The 14,903-nt window shown below is 44.1% G+C and overlaps 2 protein-coding genes and 1 long non-coding RNA gene across 7 annotated transcripts in view; 2 read left to right on the top strand and 1 right to left on the bottom strand.

Moving 5' to 3' along the window:
* Positions 1 to 2,131: 2,131 nt before the first annotated feature.
* tmem237a (transmembrane protein 237a) lies at positions 2,132 to 11,892 on the top strand. 2 transcript variants are annotated; one of them, XM_040148745.1, is made up of 11 exons: positions 2,132 to 2,233; positions 4,184 to 4,265; positions 4,351 to 4,476; positions 5,509 to 5,614; positions 5,863 to 6,014; positions 8,042 to 8,162; positions 9,024 to 9,215; positions 9,911 to 9,984; positions 10,070 to 10,157; positions 10,692 to 10,813; positions 11,617 to 11,892. In XM_040148745.1, the coding sequence occupies exons 2-11, from the start codon at positions 4,196 to 4,198 to the stop codon at positions 11,682 to 11,684; spliced, it is 1,119 nt and encodes a 372-aa protein (XP_040004679.1). In that variant the 5' UTR covers positions 2,132 to 2,233; positions 4,184 to 4,195; the 3' UTR covers positions 11,685 to 11,892. The 2 variants fall into 2 exon arrangements, with proteins under 2 accessions (XP_040004679.1, XP_040004678.1); XM_040148744.1 differs by having other exon boundaries at positions 4,348 to 4,476.
* LOC120801601 lies at positions 6,585 to 12,906 on the bottom strand. 2 transcript variants are annotated; one of them, XR_005709116.1, is made up of 5 exons: positions 12,805 to 12,905; positions 12,334 to 12,462; positions 10,666 to 10,802; positions 9,905 to 9,982; positions 6,585 to 8,164 (listed from the first exon to the last, which is right to left on the bottom strand). It is a non-coding gene; the product is annotated as an uncharacterized LOC120801601 (long non-coding RNA). The 2 variants fall into 2 exon arrangements; XR_005709117.1 differs by lacking the exon at positions 12,334 to 12,462 and having other exon boundaries at positions 12,805 to 12,906.
* Positions 12,907 to 12,911: 5 nt separating this feature from the next.
* LOC120801591 (abl interactor 2-like) overlaps positions 12,912 to 14,903 on the top strand; it is a 35,998-nt gene continuing 34,006 nt past the window's right edge. For all 3 annotated transcript variants that reach the window (XM_040148742.1, XM_040148743.1, XM_040148741.1), the window contains exon 1: positions 12,912 to 13,144. In XM_040148742.1, coding sequence (XP_040004676.1) covers positions 12,932 to 13,144 — 213 coding nt within the window. In that variant the 5' untranslated portion in view covers positions 12,912 to 12,931. The remainder of the gene's footprint in view (positions 13,145 to 14,903) is intronic.

Here is a 14,903-nt window from a genome sequence, read left to right as displayed (position 1 = left end):
ACCTTTAGAGTTCCCCCAGCTATGTTTCACGCAGCCAGTCTCGAACTTCATGTCGCCGAAGCTCCTTTCTGACACCGTTTCAGTCGGACGCCGTCGTCCGTAACCTGCCGGCGGCCGGAGGACACGTCCTGTGCAGCGGGAGGCCTCCCCCGGCGAGCAGCACGCAGCGGCAGCTTCAGTCACAGCCTGACGCGTTCGTTTGGTCCGGAGCGACAGCGAACGCGTACATACTGTGTGTGTGCTAATTAAAGATCAAGGTAAAGTCATGTGGGCGCCGCCGTGTCTCTAAACCCAGCCCCCACCCGGACTCCACCCTCTCTCTCTGTCGCTGTGTTTCTCAGGTTAATCCTGTGCAGGGCAGAAGTAGCTCAGCCGATTTAACAGGAGGATTAGTGTCTTCTCCCTGCACCATTCAGCTCTATTGTCATCTATACAAACAGCAGGGAGGGGGGGGGTCTGTCAGAAATTTAACTTCCAGATATGGCAGCATTTACTGTGTTTACATGTTGAAATGTTCCTTATAAAGTGAGATTATTAATTAAAGTGTTGGTGTGGATGAAACTGGATTATCATCAATAAAATGTAAAAGCCTTTTAAAACTGCATCAAGTAATAAATTTAATTTACCCACTGAAACACAAATTTTATTGTTATTATTGTCATTACTTTTAAATACATGCATAATTATTCCAGTGGCAAACTCCAGGCTCCATGTGAACATTATGCAAGTTTGTGTGTGTGTGTGTGTGTGGGTCTAATAGGATTCATTGTGTTGGTCTGGCTACTGTTTGGTGAAGGTTTTTACCTTTGAACTGTTCACCCCAGACAGGACCTGCACACCTGCTCAGTTTCTGCAGTTTGATACAGTCCCAACAACAAAGTCTCCGATCCAGCCCACTGACTGAGACTCATGGGCGTTGTAGGGAAAACACGATTTCTCAGAAACCAACTGAGCGCAATTCAAAGTCATAGTCATAAAATGAACCTTTAATATCAGGATGTCACTACAGTATGATGTGTGTATATACACGTATAAAGCACATGGATAACATTAAGAGCACATCACTCACTTTGAAAGACTGTAGCAGTGAGTTTTTAGCAGGATAAAATCCAAATGACGCCTTCATGTCCACACTGTGGAGTCTGTCAACACGTCGCTCTGTCCCTCTGAGTTTCCCCTGGTCGCTCACTCAGTCAATCATCGTTGTGATTTCGTTTGTTTAGAACGAGCCCTTCACATCTACATGTTGCTACGGTGGCCCAGAACGGACAAACCGAACGCCGGCTCTAGAGAGGGCCTCTGACGGTTCTACGCAGCGACGCACTCTCCGGGAAAACCTCAGCCTTCAGCTGTTGTGTTGTGTGAAAAGCAAAGACGTGCCGCGGTTTCCAGACGCTGACGGGGGCTCTAAAAGTCTTCGGTTAGTCCAGAAAACCTCCCACAAAGTCTGTCACTGGAGCAGGGCAGGCTTTGCTCAATAAAACATGACTGGTTTGGGTTCTGGAGGAGTCAGTCTACAGTAGGAGAGGTTACGGCAGGCTGTGTTATTCTGAAGAGCCCATAATTCTGTTTTACATCTTCCTGCCATCCAAACACTTAATGGTACCGAAACTAGATCTGTTCAGATAATGAAATCAACGGAAGTTCCAATCATTTTAACTTCTCACGTGGAAAACATCGAGCAGTTTTCTCAAATCTGTTGCCGTAGCCAGAAACTCTTCTCTCTGAGCTGCAGAGTAGAGAGTGGGGGGCTCTGCTGGAGGGAAGACTGGCGTGGCAGCAGGGTCTGGGGTTTTTAGCATCCATGGCTGATTGGGAGCCGGGCCAGCTGGTGACATCGCAGCTGATCGACCAATCGCAAAGCTCCCAGGGGTTGTCACGGCTCAGCACACGATCCACCTGCCGCTTTAAACCCCGGGACGAGTGTCAGATCTGTGAAAGAGCTTCCTCTCCCCGTCTGTTTCTGCTTTCCGCTTCACATTGTGTCCTCGCTTCGATTTATGCTTCACGTTTCTCATTTAAAGATTTTAAACTCTGCGGCCACTTTGAATGCACCTCTTGGGATTAAACCAGATCAGAGGACAGAGAAGCAAAGCGAAGGAGGGAGAGTTTCTGTACTGAGGCTCACCCTAAGACACTTTTCCCCCAGCTTGATAAGATCAGAGACACAGGGAAAGCTGTGACTGTTTGTAGAGCGTCCTCTTCACAGCCGCAGACGCACTCAGCTGCAGAGGTGAGCACCGACTCTGATTCACTGAAACGCACCTGGAAATATCTTTTTAAAGATGTGTTTTGAAGAGAAATAGTTCGTCTTAATGAAAGAAACCAGGTTTGCAGTTAGAAAAACTTTAACTAGGGCATCTTTTGAGCAGGATCAAGCCAAAGAAACAAAGTTTCAGCAACGTTGGACCATTGAAGCAACACTGATTTTAGTTAATGTTGTTTATTTTTATTCCCCTCAGAGCAAATATCCCGTCTTTCCTGGTGCAGCATCGTACCACTCGTGTTTTGTGCATTTTGATTCTGTTTTCAGGAACCGTTTGGCAGCCTGTGGTGTAAAACTGTTAACTAAGAGAACTGAGACAAGGTTTATGAAAACTTGTTTGCTGGGACAATGTGAGGCTTTCTTACGCTCCTGGTACTAAAGTTTACATGAGTATGATCGTTAGACGTGTGTATTCATTTTAGTCACTGTGGTCATTTTTAAAAATGTTTCCATCCTGTTGTGAAAATGATCAAGGATTCAGGGAATTTATCGTCATACAGTAGAAACAAGTACATAAAAAAGAGAATTAGGTAGGAGTGAACACTACATAATAACATAGCAGACGTAGCAGTGAAGGGAAGCGAAGGCCTGGACGAGCGCTGTCTCTAATGGCTTGTGCTCTCGTCCTGCACCTGACGCCATATATGTAGTGCAGGTGTGGCTGGTTGCTCCCTATTATTCCTGGATACCTGGACCGTCAGCGTTGTGGTGCATTTTTCAGTAATCCAGGTACAGAGCCTTCAGATATGAAGTCTCTGTACTTTACAAGCAGCCTTTGCAGTCCAACAACGTTTCTATCTTTGAAAACCTTCCCTGCAAATTTATTACAAGGGTTTCAATGATGAGGAGTAGTACGTTTATTTTATTTTATGTGAACCATCCCGATAAAGCAGGTGGCGGTTAAAGGGTTGATCTGCTAAACTGTGTCTGTAGACACTAACCATGTTTCTGGTTAAAAGACGTCCTGTTACACCTTCCACTGAGGTTTTCCGCTGCCTTATTACAAACCAGCTGGGACGTGTAAACCAATATCACTTAGACTGACGGGGGCTTCGTTCATCGACACTTTTTTCCTGCTGCATGAATTCAGCCTAGCGACCGATGTTCAAAACCAATCAACCCTTCAGAAAACTAGTTCTGCATTTTGGGAAATACACTTACTCAGTTCTTTTTCTGAGGGATAGATGAGAAGACTGATATTGCTCTCATGACTTTACAGCAAACGTGAAGCTACCGGCAGCAGCTTAGACTTAGCATAAAGACTGGAAACAGTGGGAAACTGCTAGCCTGGCTCTGTCCAAAGGCAGAAACTGACTATTACTTGCCTGGGCGCACCAACTTCCCCTAGCAGCCTCATAGTTACACCGCCCAGGTTCATTCTCAGCTGTACAAGCTGAAAAAAGGGTTGGTGCTTCCATCCCTGGCTCCTCCTGTTCAAAATCTTGAGGGATGCTGGATCAAGAAGTGAGTAAGTTCTGGATAAAAGTGTCAAAAGTGACAAATGAATGTAAGTTAATGTAACACTGTAGGTTCAGATGAATCCAGACAGGGTATACTGCACGTGAACAAGACCTGAGAAAAATGACAAACTGCTGTTTTGGACCAACATCAAAGCTCCTGTATGCTGATGTACTGCAGTGTATTATCCTGGACTAACTCACATGGCAAAACTCTCTTTAAATATCCTTTAAGATAAATCTTTAAAAACATTTTGCGGTGTGTTTCCTGCAGCTTTGCTCCACCACCTGTCCTAAAAGCTCAGGCTAATCCAGTTATCTCAAACAGGCATCACCACCCGGCCACCTCAAGATCCTCCTTAAACGTTAACTGACTGACCTAATTTATAGTCTGTCACACGCCGAAAGATCCTCGTAGTTGACTGTGCGTGACCACGTTGAACTGTCGATCCTCTCACAGGGAGACGTCACCATGCCGACCGTCAAGAGCAAGAAGAAGAAGCTGAAGAAGGAGATCAACGATGGAGAGGAGCAGGGAGAAGGTGAGAGGTGACAGAGTTTACATCTGCAGCTCTACGCAACACTCTATTCTACTCTATTCTATTCTATTATGTTCCTCTGCAGTAGGTCTGGAGATGGAGATGGAGGAAGGGACCAACAGGAGCCATTCTGAAAGCAGAGACCCTTTGACCCCAGAGCCACAGGATCCAGCACCACAGAAGAGGAAGAAAAAGAAGAAGGCGCCTACTCTTGGTAGCGAGGCCTTCACTACACGAGCGGTTATTCGTGCAGCCTTTTACACCAAAGCCTTGCTTGATACACAGCTGGCCAAGTTCAGACTCCGGTCGTTTGGAGTTCGAACTTGGCGAGTTCAGACCGTCCACACCGCAGTGGACGGAAAGACGCAGGCCTCACGCTCAGATGATTAAACTACGCAGCTACACAACAGTTCTGTGACAGAATACCTCAACTCCAACGTCCACTAACAAGACTTCCTTCAATGATATAAAAACAGTTTTCCACTGAATTGATTGTGAGATGGAGTCGACAGTTAAGATAACTCTAATGTATATTTACAATCGAGCAAAAGTTCATATAGACCAGTCTCAGTCTACCAGAGGCTCAGGGGCAGAGCCTCTGTCTGCAGTGAGGGTTAACATTTCTACCTGGAAACTCAATCAAACAACAAAAAGACACAAAACAACCTAAAAAACCCCCACAAAAGACGTATAAAGAGACAAAAGGGAGGACTACAAAGAGACACAAAACAACCACAAAAAACTGCAGACTTGGATTACTGTCAGACGACAAATTAACATTGGATCATTAGATTACAAATACATCACTTATTTACTTTTGCTGTTGTCTTATTAGAAAGAAACTCTTGAGCCTTTATTCATGAATTATTAACAATTTTTAGACCTGATTGTTTTTCTTTATTAATGACTGTTAATGACTTGACTTTATAGACAAAAAAAAAAAAAGCAAGAGCAAAAAAACAAGAGATTTTCCAGAACCTGGCAGCCAAAAGTTTGTTCTCATTAAAGGCTTATAACTGCTCTCTAAAGCATTAGTGGACAGTTCATTAACATTTACTTTCAACTTATAAACGGTCCATAAATGGTGACTTATCAGAAAGTGGGACCGTGTTCTTCCCTACAAACATGTCTTTGGAAGAAATGGACCTTTCACCAGCCAGTGTTCTGTTACCGTGACCAGGCTGTGCTGTGTAATGATAATAACCAGTCATCTGCAAAGTCCTCACGCTGCATTATGTTGTGTCAGACATGGAAGCAGAGCATGCTGACGTGCCAAACGGTAACTTGGCCGAGCCAGCCACGGATGGAGAGGAGATGACTGTCGCCGTAACCAGAAAGACGAAGAGGAAGAGGTGAGTACTAGTGATCCGATCGTCCAAAGTGTCAAAAATCGAAAATTTTAACCTGATGATGGCACTGGATGAAAAGTCAAAGGTACCAAAATTTTCAGGATTCATCATCTGGGAACCGTGAAGTAAATGGCAATCCATTAAATAGTGGTAAGAAGTGGTGGACTGACTGACACCGCTGTCCTCAGAGCCATGCCACTAAAAAGATAAGTGACTTTGGACAGAATCCTCTTTCTTGTATCACCTGGCAGGAAGGCTAAGGCGACGGAGCACTACAATGACCTGGGAGCTGAAGAAGACGATATCATCACAGATGCCCAGTCCCCCATCCCCCAGCATTCCCTGTTCTCCGCCCCCCACGGACACAGCCAGCCGGCCGGCAAAGTCTTCGTGGAGAGGAGCAGTGAGTGAGAATCAGATTTTACAGCTTTAGTCGCACAGTCACCTGGTAAAAACAAGGCTAATAGGGAAACATACAGCATTTACTAGCTGGGGTTACTAAAATCTACAGTATATGTTTATATTAACAATGGAAGACACGGCTATGTGTATGTAAAAAGAGGTTGCCTATAGTGACAAACTCACAGAGAATTATTACCCGACTCTCACTGCTCTCGGAGCATCGTTCGCGGCCGCAGCAGGCAGATGTTTTCAGAGAAACAGCTGTAAAAAGCCACTGTCAGAGCATGTAACAGTAATGAACTGCAGAGAGGTAAATTGATATGGAAACGTGTCTGGAGTGCAGAAATGTATTCTTTTTTTTCCCTTGACTGCATTCTGTGCATACAAGAGTCTGGTAAATATGGGGTTTTATGGTAAGGCAGATGTTTTCAGAGAAACAGCTGTAAAAAGCCGCTGTCCACTTCCTGCCCAGCAGCAAACAGCAGACGGACTCAGTCAGAGACCAGCTGGTGAACGTAGTGGAGCATTTAGCAGCTAAAGAGCCAGATGTTTCCCTCAGGAGCTGGTGGAGACAAAAACCGGAGCTAAAAGAAAGGGAGTACTGGACTTAGATTCATCAGGTGACACAGACACCAGATCCAGATGAACCATCATGTTGCTTTGCGACTACTGGATGAGGAAATAAGAAACTGTTTGAGAACAAGTTCAATGAATGAGTTTGTGTGTGTGTGTGTGTGTGTGTGTGTGTGTGTGTGTGTGTGTGTGTGTGTGTGTGTGTGTGTGTGTAGAAAACCTTTGTCATGATCTTCCTTGGACTCTTTATACTCTGACACTATTTTTGATACTGTGATGATACTTGTCTCATTTCTAACTCCGGAAAGCTGAGTCTCCGGTCTGCACCTGAACCTCGTTACTGCAGGTTTAAAGTCACCGTTAAATAGCATTTGTGGTCATCCTGCCTGCAGCTCTGGTATCTTGGAGAAAGGAAACAGTGATTTTGCTGTTGACGTTTGTGAAGATGCAGTTCAGTGTATTAATAATGCGGTACAATGGTACAGCCAGCAACCACAAAAAACAGTGCGATTAAACATGTAGTGATGTGATATAGACCCTTGATTATTATGAGCCATAATGGAAATTTTTATCATACTTTTCCATCCCTCAGTAGAATTTTGTTCCAAAGAATACAGTGTTGTGTATCAAATGTTTCTTGAGAGCAAACCCGCAAAATTTTTCTGGGTTTAATTACCACATAAAATAATACATGACATTTTTAAAAGGCGTTTGTTTCTGTTCACATACAGCACATTTCCTGTTGTATGAACTAAATGAAATCAGTGCAAACGGCAGCTTTTTTTTCAAGCCATAAAGTGTCGCGTTAGGAGAAATGATTTTGCCACCAACAGGTTCCCGACTCTTCACGTGTCCCTTCTCCAACGTGGTTTGCAGACGATGTTAATGATCTGATTAGTGCTGTCTATCAGTTGGAAAATGGGTTGAGGTGTGAGCAATTGAATATGAGTGTCCTTCTTTATGCTGCCGAAATATTTTTCAGTGCAGAGACGAAGGAAACACTGCAAAAGAGACTCTCTTCTGCTAATGAATGGTATAAGAAGTGACACCTATATATAAACACAGAGAAAACAAATACAACTCACTTAGCATCTCATTAAAACCCATAAAAATGTTCCCGTTAAGTGCTTAGAGTATATAAACTGATATTAACCAGTAAGGATTTACTCTTGAGTGGTATTTTAATGGACAGAAGTTGCCTTTTAAACCCTCAGTAACCCAGAACATATTCCTGTTGGCACCAGCAGCCTCTTTAATCCACCAGAAGCAGTGCTGATGTCTGTGCGGGTCACTGGCATCTGACCTCACCTGACCCACCAAATCTCCTCAGACTCTCTGAGCCACGGCCTGGCCGCAATAAACAACCAGCTTCTAAAATGAGCGCAGAGTCGGTTTATGCCATTGTTCCACCTCAGGAATTTCAAACCTTCACGGCAGACATTTTGACTTGTGCAGGGCGTTTCCAGGCGGAGCGAGTGGAGCAGCTCCGACACTCAGAGCTGATGGACGACTACATGGACCCCAGACAGATCTGGACCACCAGAGACGTCGCTATGAGGGTTCACAACGGCTTCCGGTCTGCACACACACACACACACACACACACACACACACACACACACACACACACACACACACACACACACACACACATCACACATCACTTATATTCCTTTGAAGGACCAGGTTATGCTAGAAAAGGACTGTTTGTAGCACATCGGAAGGCAGGTAATGGTATAGTCTCTCCTGAGAAACCGTCATCGCGCTGCACTCGCTCCTAAACAGAAAAGTGACAATTCCCGCCTCGTGGTTGTACGTCTCCGCCAACCAGTCAAGTTGCAGTTTACATCAATGTCTGTTCAGACTCATAACATATGTAGTGAAGACATTGAAGGAATTTAATAAAAGGTAGTAAGTGTATTTCATCATCATGAAGTCTTGAGTTATGGCTGAAAACGTGTTTTGTGAGGTCACAGTGACCTTTGACCTCCAAAATCTAAACAGTTCCTCCTTGACTCCCAAGTGGAGCTTTGTGCCAAATTTGTAGAAACTCCCTCAAGGCGTTCCTCAGGTCGCGTTCACGAGACAGCGGGATCTGTAGTATGGACGTAGCCCCACGGTGGACAGTTCAGTGTGTGGGCTGCAGAAACGTCACTTCCTGTCTAAAAGCCGCCGGTGGCAGCGATGGGATCCGGAGTATCCTCCTGCGGCCATGCTTTTTAGCCGCTTTTCAAAAGTGGTCATAGTGTCGGTATTTGCAGCATAGGCACACAGTGTCGGTTTAACATGGCACTTGGAGATTCTGTTGTTATCTAACTGTTGACCGGATGAAACCACTCAGCCAATCAGAAGCCAGTATTTTTCAGGAGACCGGTATAACATTTATATTATTTTACACGTTGTCCCGTGGTGCGTGTGCAACGTTCTCCGTCTGCAGGGTGATCGGGCTGTTCTCTCACGGGTTCCTGGCCGGCTACGCGGTGTGGAACATCATTGTTGTGTACGTGCTGGCGGGGGAACAGATGACCACGCTGCCCAACCTGCTGCAGCAGTACCACCTCCTGGCCTACCCGGCTCAGTCTCTGCTCTACCTGCTGCTGGCCATCAGCACCGTGTCTGCATTCGACAGGTCTGAGCATCTGTGTGCGTGCGTTTAATCATACATTTCTGAGGGCCACGGGGGCATTCTCTAGCTGAGTCCAATCTTGCAGCAGAACACAGAGCATACGTTCAGGGTCTTTTCATTTTGCTAGATGAGTGTTAAATGAAAATTCTGGTTTATTTCAACCTGCCCCAGACGTAGATCCTCACGCATTCAGCCATAAAGGTCGTTTCAGGTCCACTTCTTTCTGTGTTTACGTTGGATCAGACTCAGAGTCAGTTGTTTGAAATGATTCATGTAAAAATCTGGTTTATCTAGAAAGCTGCAGGAGGCTCGGGAGAGCTTGCCTGATTCCCCAAATCTCACCAACTGAGGTGTTTAGTTCAAAGTTAGCACGACCCACAGAATCACAGTAGCTACGTTTATGGGAAATACGCCAGGCTGAAATAAACTGGGATTTTCCTTGAAGTAATAAGCACCTGTAACTCTGTTAGCCCAAACATGATCATGGGAAAAATGAGGTTTTCCTTCAGAAACAAGCAAAACATACAGAAAACATTCACTGTGGGCCCAACGTCTATAAAACAAGGGCCCCCCAGTGAGCAGAGTTGGAAAAAGGGGCCCATGGTTGAACCTAGTGACGGATTCCCGTCCTGCACCAATCAAGGACTTCAAATAAACAAGAGAGCAACAGACAACTTTGTGTTTGGTCTCACCTGCAGAGTGAACTTGGCCAAGGCCTCCATGGCCCTGAGAGGCTTCCTCACCCTGGACCCAACTGCTCTGGCCTCATTCTGTAAGTGAGACAAGACGAAGTCAGGATGACGATGAGGACGACGATGATGATGAAGTGGTTTAACGCCTTCGCTCTCTGTTTTCAGTGTACTTCATAGCCCTGATCCTGTCCCTCAGCCAACAAATGACCAGCGATCGCATCAACCTTTATCCTACGGCCAACGAGACTCTGTGGTGAGGACTTTGATTCCTTTCTTATATTTGACCTTTTTATTGTCATCGTGAAAAAAAACAAACTTTTTAAAAACAGTATTTCTGACGATATAAGTGAGCTCAAAGATGTCATTTTCTGAAAACACAAATATTACTGTAAAAAAGAAACATAGGCAAGATTTCTCTAACTTTTTCCCCAAAATGTCTCTAAGATTTGTTTGCTTGTCCCTGTTCTAAAAGTTTAATTATCCTCTTATTTTATATTATATTGTATTATTATTATTATCGTTATTGATATCTAAAAAAATGGGAGCGCGGTAGCCCCTGTTTTACCTGCAGTCTCTCAGAAGAAACTGTTTCTTTCTCATGATGAAATGTCCTAATAGAAACTTTTGAGACCATTTTTCAACTGTATTTTCTACTTGATTTTGAGCAAAATCTGGTTCTGTGCTTTATCTTAAAATGACAAATAAAAAATAAAAAAAAGGATCTCTTTATCGGTTTGTTTTTCTGATCTGTTCTGCTTTACCCCCTGTCCTCCCTGTCCTCCCCCAGGCCTCCAGGTTCAGAGCAGCAGATCCTGCGGCCGTGGATCGTAGTGAACCTGGTGGTGGCGCTGTTGGTGGGCCTGGCCTGGGCCGTCATCTCCACGCGGCCGGACATCGACTACACAGAAGGTGGGACACGAGAGAATGATGGTTAATATTATAGTGTAGGTAAAGCATCGCTAGCTACCAGTTAAACTGACTCCAGGTGGACTTAAGAGCAGGGATGATGACTTGTTTTACTCATTGATTCACGCGGTACGTGGACATGGTATGAGCACCGCACTGTACTCCGACCTGATTCCACAAGCGTGTTTCCCCATCCTCTAAAGATATCCTCAATGTTACTGAACAGAGAAACACCACCACTTTTAATTAACTCAGTCAGAGGCACAAATCAGAGCGGCAGTTAATTCAAGAGGCTCCGTTGCTAAAGCTGAGAACAAAACACGTCGCCGTTGTTTTAAAAGAATTTAAAAAGTGAACTGATTGAAGCTGCAGATTGTGTTTTCAGTTTTCTCAACCTCCTCATCTTCAGCTTCCACCTTCATTAACAGCTCATGTGACCAAATTTTAAGCTTGGCGATTGGATGTTTCCTGCCAAAATGCACATTGGGAGTTACCTCCCAATGTGTCTACCTCAAAGTTTTTATCTAAGCACCAGATATTTTGTAACGCAGTTTTAAATCTGTTGATGGAAGAGTTTCGAGGCTTAGAATAGCACCGACTGTGAGTCGCTAACATTGTCTATGGGAAAAATAAATGGGACTTACACACAACTGTATTTCGATATGACTCTAGGCTCTGTGAAATCACCCTGATGACAAAGAAACGGTTGTATTTTTTCCCCCACACAGTATAAAAGTGGAAATACTGTATGTGTGGAAGCATGGTTTCCATAATAATGTGATGGTCTTGTTTGTTTTTTTTTGCAGAGTTTTTGATGACGATGGAGATGGAGGGATACCTGAGAGGAGACGAGAACCTGGACACCCCTGCCTGAAACCCTGAAAACCTCTGTCTCTCTCTCTCGGAGTCCAAATCCGTTTCCTTGTTCGTTTAATGTATGTTTTTGTACAATATGCAACATTACATAGCACTTTGTTTTCCTGGGAGTCATTTTGTAAAAAAAAAGAAAAAGAAGGAATACGTGTACAGTAGCAGCTGTCGGGTGTTTGGTGTGTTTACAGCCTCTTATCACAGGGTGGAGCTGCTGCTGTAAGAGACAGAATAAAGTATTTGCTGCTGTTTGTGAGTCACTGGTTCTCCATATTCAAGATCACATTGTGTTTTTTCAGCATCCCGCCCTACAGACTGAGGTCCAGTGAGAGAACTAAGCTGTAATTAATTTAATTCCCACATTTTGTAAAATATATATTGAAGAGTGGCCTGTTGTAGGCAGTAATCGTCCGTTACACCCAGTTACGACTTTGCAACCTACTTTCAGGCCACAAAAGCTTTTAAACTTTCTCAAAACTTGCTGTCCTCCGACTCTAACTCTGGGCCATATCATCCCTCCTGGTCTTCCATCATACTTTCCTATTTCGGCCGGTAAGATCATGAAAAAGGTACTGAACTACATTCTGTTTGGACACAACCACTGGTGGAGGTTTGCTTCCAGGACTCGACCCCGGCTCTGGAGGCTGACGTACCTGCAGGACACCCGTCTGAGAAAAAAGCCATGTGTGGGACGAGTTCTGAGAGGAGGGCTTCTCTCAAACAGCTCTGTCAGACCTTTCACAGCAGCTATAACCCAGACCTCAGCTGGGGTAGTAGATCCGCTACAGGTGGAAATCAACTAAGTGAGTACAGTTTTGACGTACTCATACTTTACTTGAGTGTTTCCATTTCTGCGCCTCCACATCTCAGAGGGAAACATGTTTATCCTTTTTACTGGACCACAGGGTTTCTGCTGGGCAGCCCAAGGGCCAGTGTGCCGTCGTGAGCTGAAGCCAATCGTCAGTGTTTCTGCTGTGAAGTCCGGCTTCATGAATCTCGGCCCAGTTTTCACAGGTGTTGACACAGTCGGTGTAAAATGGAGAGCAGTAAAAAAGTATAAGAATGTTTTCCTCTGAAATGTCGTGGAGTAGAAGTACATTTCCGTAGAATGGAAGTACAGTTACCTCCGAATTTGGGTTCTTGAGTACCACAGATTTTGGCGGCTCGGTTGCTCCTCTTCCCGTGAAAGTCGCATCTCATCAACGCCAGCGAGACAGAAAATTCCCACCCTCCCATTTGTTCTCGGCTGCCATGTCACGCTCGGAGATTTCCCCACAGTCCCTGAAGGCAGCAGGACGCGTCCGGTCAGCGCGCGCCGCAGCCGTTAGTAGTAAAAGCCATGTAAAGATGGCGGAGCTACAGATGCTGCTGGAGGAGGAAATTCCTGCGGGACGGAGAGCGTTGCTGGACAGCTTCGCCAACCTGGAGAGAGTGGCGGAGTACTGCGAAAGCAACTATGTCCAGGTACATGCTAGTGTTTAAACACCGAGCCTCATAAGTCACGTCCGGATGACATGTCGGGGTAATGTTGGCAGGGAGTGGGCGTTTTTGAGAGGGGAGTGATGGAATGACCGTACCGAGCTCCGCTATGTTACCGTTAGCTTTTGTATGAAAGATAAAACTCCGGCGGATTTTAATTTTAAAACTGGTTTATTTTATGGCTGAATATCTAGGGTCTTCAAGCCAATTCGGCTGACAAATAATCCACCAAATACTGCTGTTTTTATGGAAATTCAACTTTTAAAACTGGTGTACACTGCACCGCGGCGTGTTGCGGTGAAACGTGACTGTTGGAATGTCATTTAAGTGACTTAGTTCTAAAAGTTGACATTTTAGTAAAATTATTTATTGCATGCATGCCGAATGAAAGAGGGATTCCTGTTTATTCGTAAAATGTCTTGAAGCATCTTCTGCAGGCGGTGTAACAAGCAGACAAGCAGGGAATCAATACATGGCGATTTTTCTATGGGAGTCTGGCCGTACGCGTTCTCCGATTTCTCCCTAGTGTGAACCATAAACCATCGAAAGGACGGCCCAGTTAAAACTGACCGTTAAAACAACTACAGCATGGATTACTCCACCAACAGAAAATTAATTGTCAATTATTTGATCAATCAATGAATTTTTAGTCATTTTTAAATCATTAACATCATCTTGGGTTTTGGGAAATTCACTATTACCAAAAGGATTAATGTCCATCACCAGAGCCTAAGATTAGGTCTTAAAGTTTTTTGTATGTCCAACAGCTGTAATTCAAAGAAATTAATAAATGAATTGATTGAATTTAACTGAAGTGTCATGCCATTTTGTGGCCCATCCCTCGTGGGATTGTCAGACGCCTTTACATCAAACACGTGACCAGTTTTCAGCAACTTCCAGCAGACTGTCCACATTCAAATAATTATTCCAAAAAAACAAAAAAAAAAAAAAAAAAAACCCCTGGAAAATGCACACATGGATGAATCATCACAATTATCATCATCATCATCGTCTCCCCACTCATGATTGATACGAGGTTCTCTTCCTGAGCTGCCCAGCTCTTCTTAAATAAGATGCCGATTTTTAATCATCATTCGAATAATTCATATCCATCATCTCAGTCATATCCTTTATATCGTTAAACAAAAGATGGCAAAGTTGCTAGAACAAAGTACAATAAAAAACAAATAGGATTCATTTTCAATTTCTCCGCCCCAGTTTTTCCAGTTCTTATTGAAATTAAAGCAGCTCAAGTCTAGTGAAAAATCTTAAATGTTACAAAGGTCGGCTTAAATGTGCTTTAAAAAAAAAAAAAAAAAAAGTTGAGGTCACCAAAAACTGAGAGATCATGTAAATTTCATAGAAAACATGCCTTTTTCAGGGATTAGAAACTAGTTCACTTCCAGCTTTTTCCTGTAGCAATGGAAGTAAATGAAGTTCCCCAACTTTAGTTGATGACTTAGAAAACCCTCTGTATGTACAAAGGCAGGGTTGGAACAAACTGTGTTACTACACTCTCTGATGCATTATCGGGACAACACTGTGCTGCAGAAGTAGGACTGTATAATGTTGTCAGAATGGTGGTGAACAGGCAAGTAAGAGAGAGAGAGACAGACTGGTTGGTAAGCGGTTCATCCAAAAAATGTCCAAAAATAGCAAAAGTTGCCCATCATGGTTTCCCAGAGTCCAAGGTGACGTCTTCAAGTTGTTTGTTTCGTCTGATCAGCAGTCCAAAACCCAAATA

This window comes from Xiphias gladius, chromosome 16 (genome assembly GCF_016859285.1).
Source record: "Xiphias gladius isolate SHS-SW01 ecotype Sanya breed wild chromosome 16, ASM1685928v1, whole genome shotgun sequence".
NCBI lineage: Eukaryota > Metazoa > Chordata > Actinopteri > Istiophoriformes > Xiphiidae > Xiphias > Xiphias gladius.
The sequence above is the reverse complement of the archived record's forward strand: the minus strand, read 5'-3'. Positions and strand labels throughout refer to the sequence as shown.

Coding starts and splice junctions, on each gene's coding strand:
- tmem237a (XM_040148744.1), top strand. CDS start 4,196: ATGCCGACCGTCAAGAGCAAGAAGAAGAAGCTGAAGAAGGAGATCAAC. Junction 9,216..9,910: donor ACCGTGTCTGCATTCGACAG/GTCTGAGCATCT, acceptor TCTCACCTGCAG/AGTGAACTTGGCCAAGGCCT. Junction 9,985..10,069: donor AACTGCTCTGGCCTCATTCT/GTAAGTGAGACA, acceptor CTCTGTTTTCAG/TGTACTTCATAGCCCTGATC.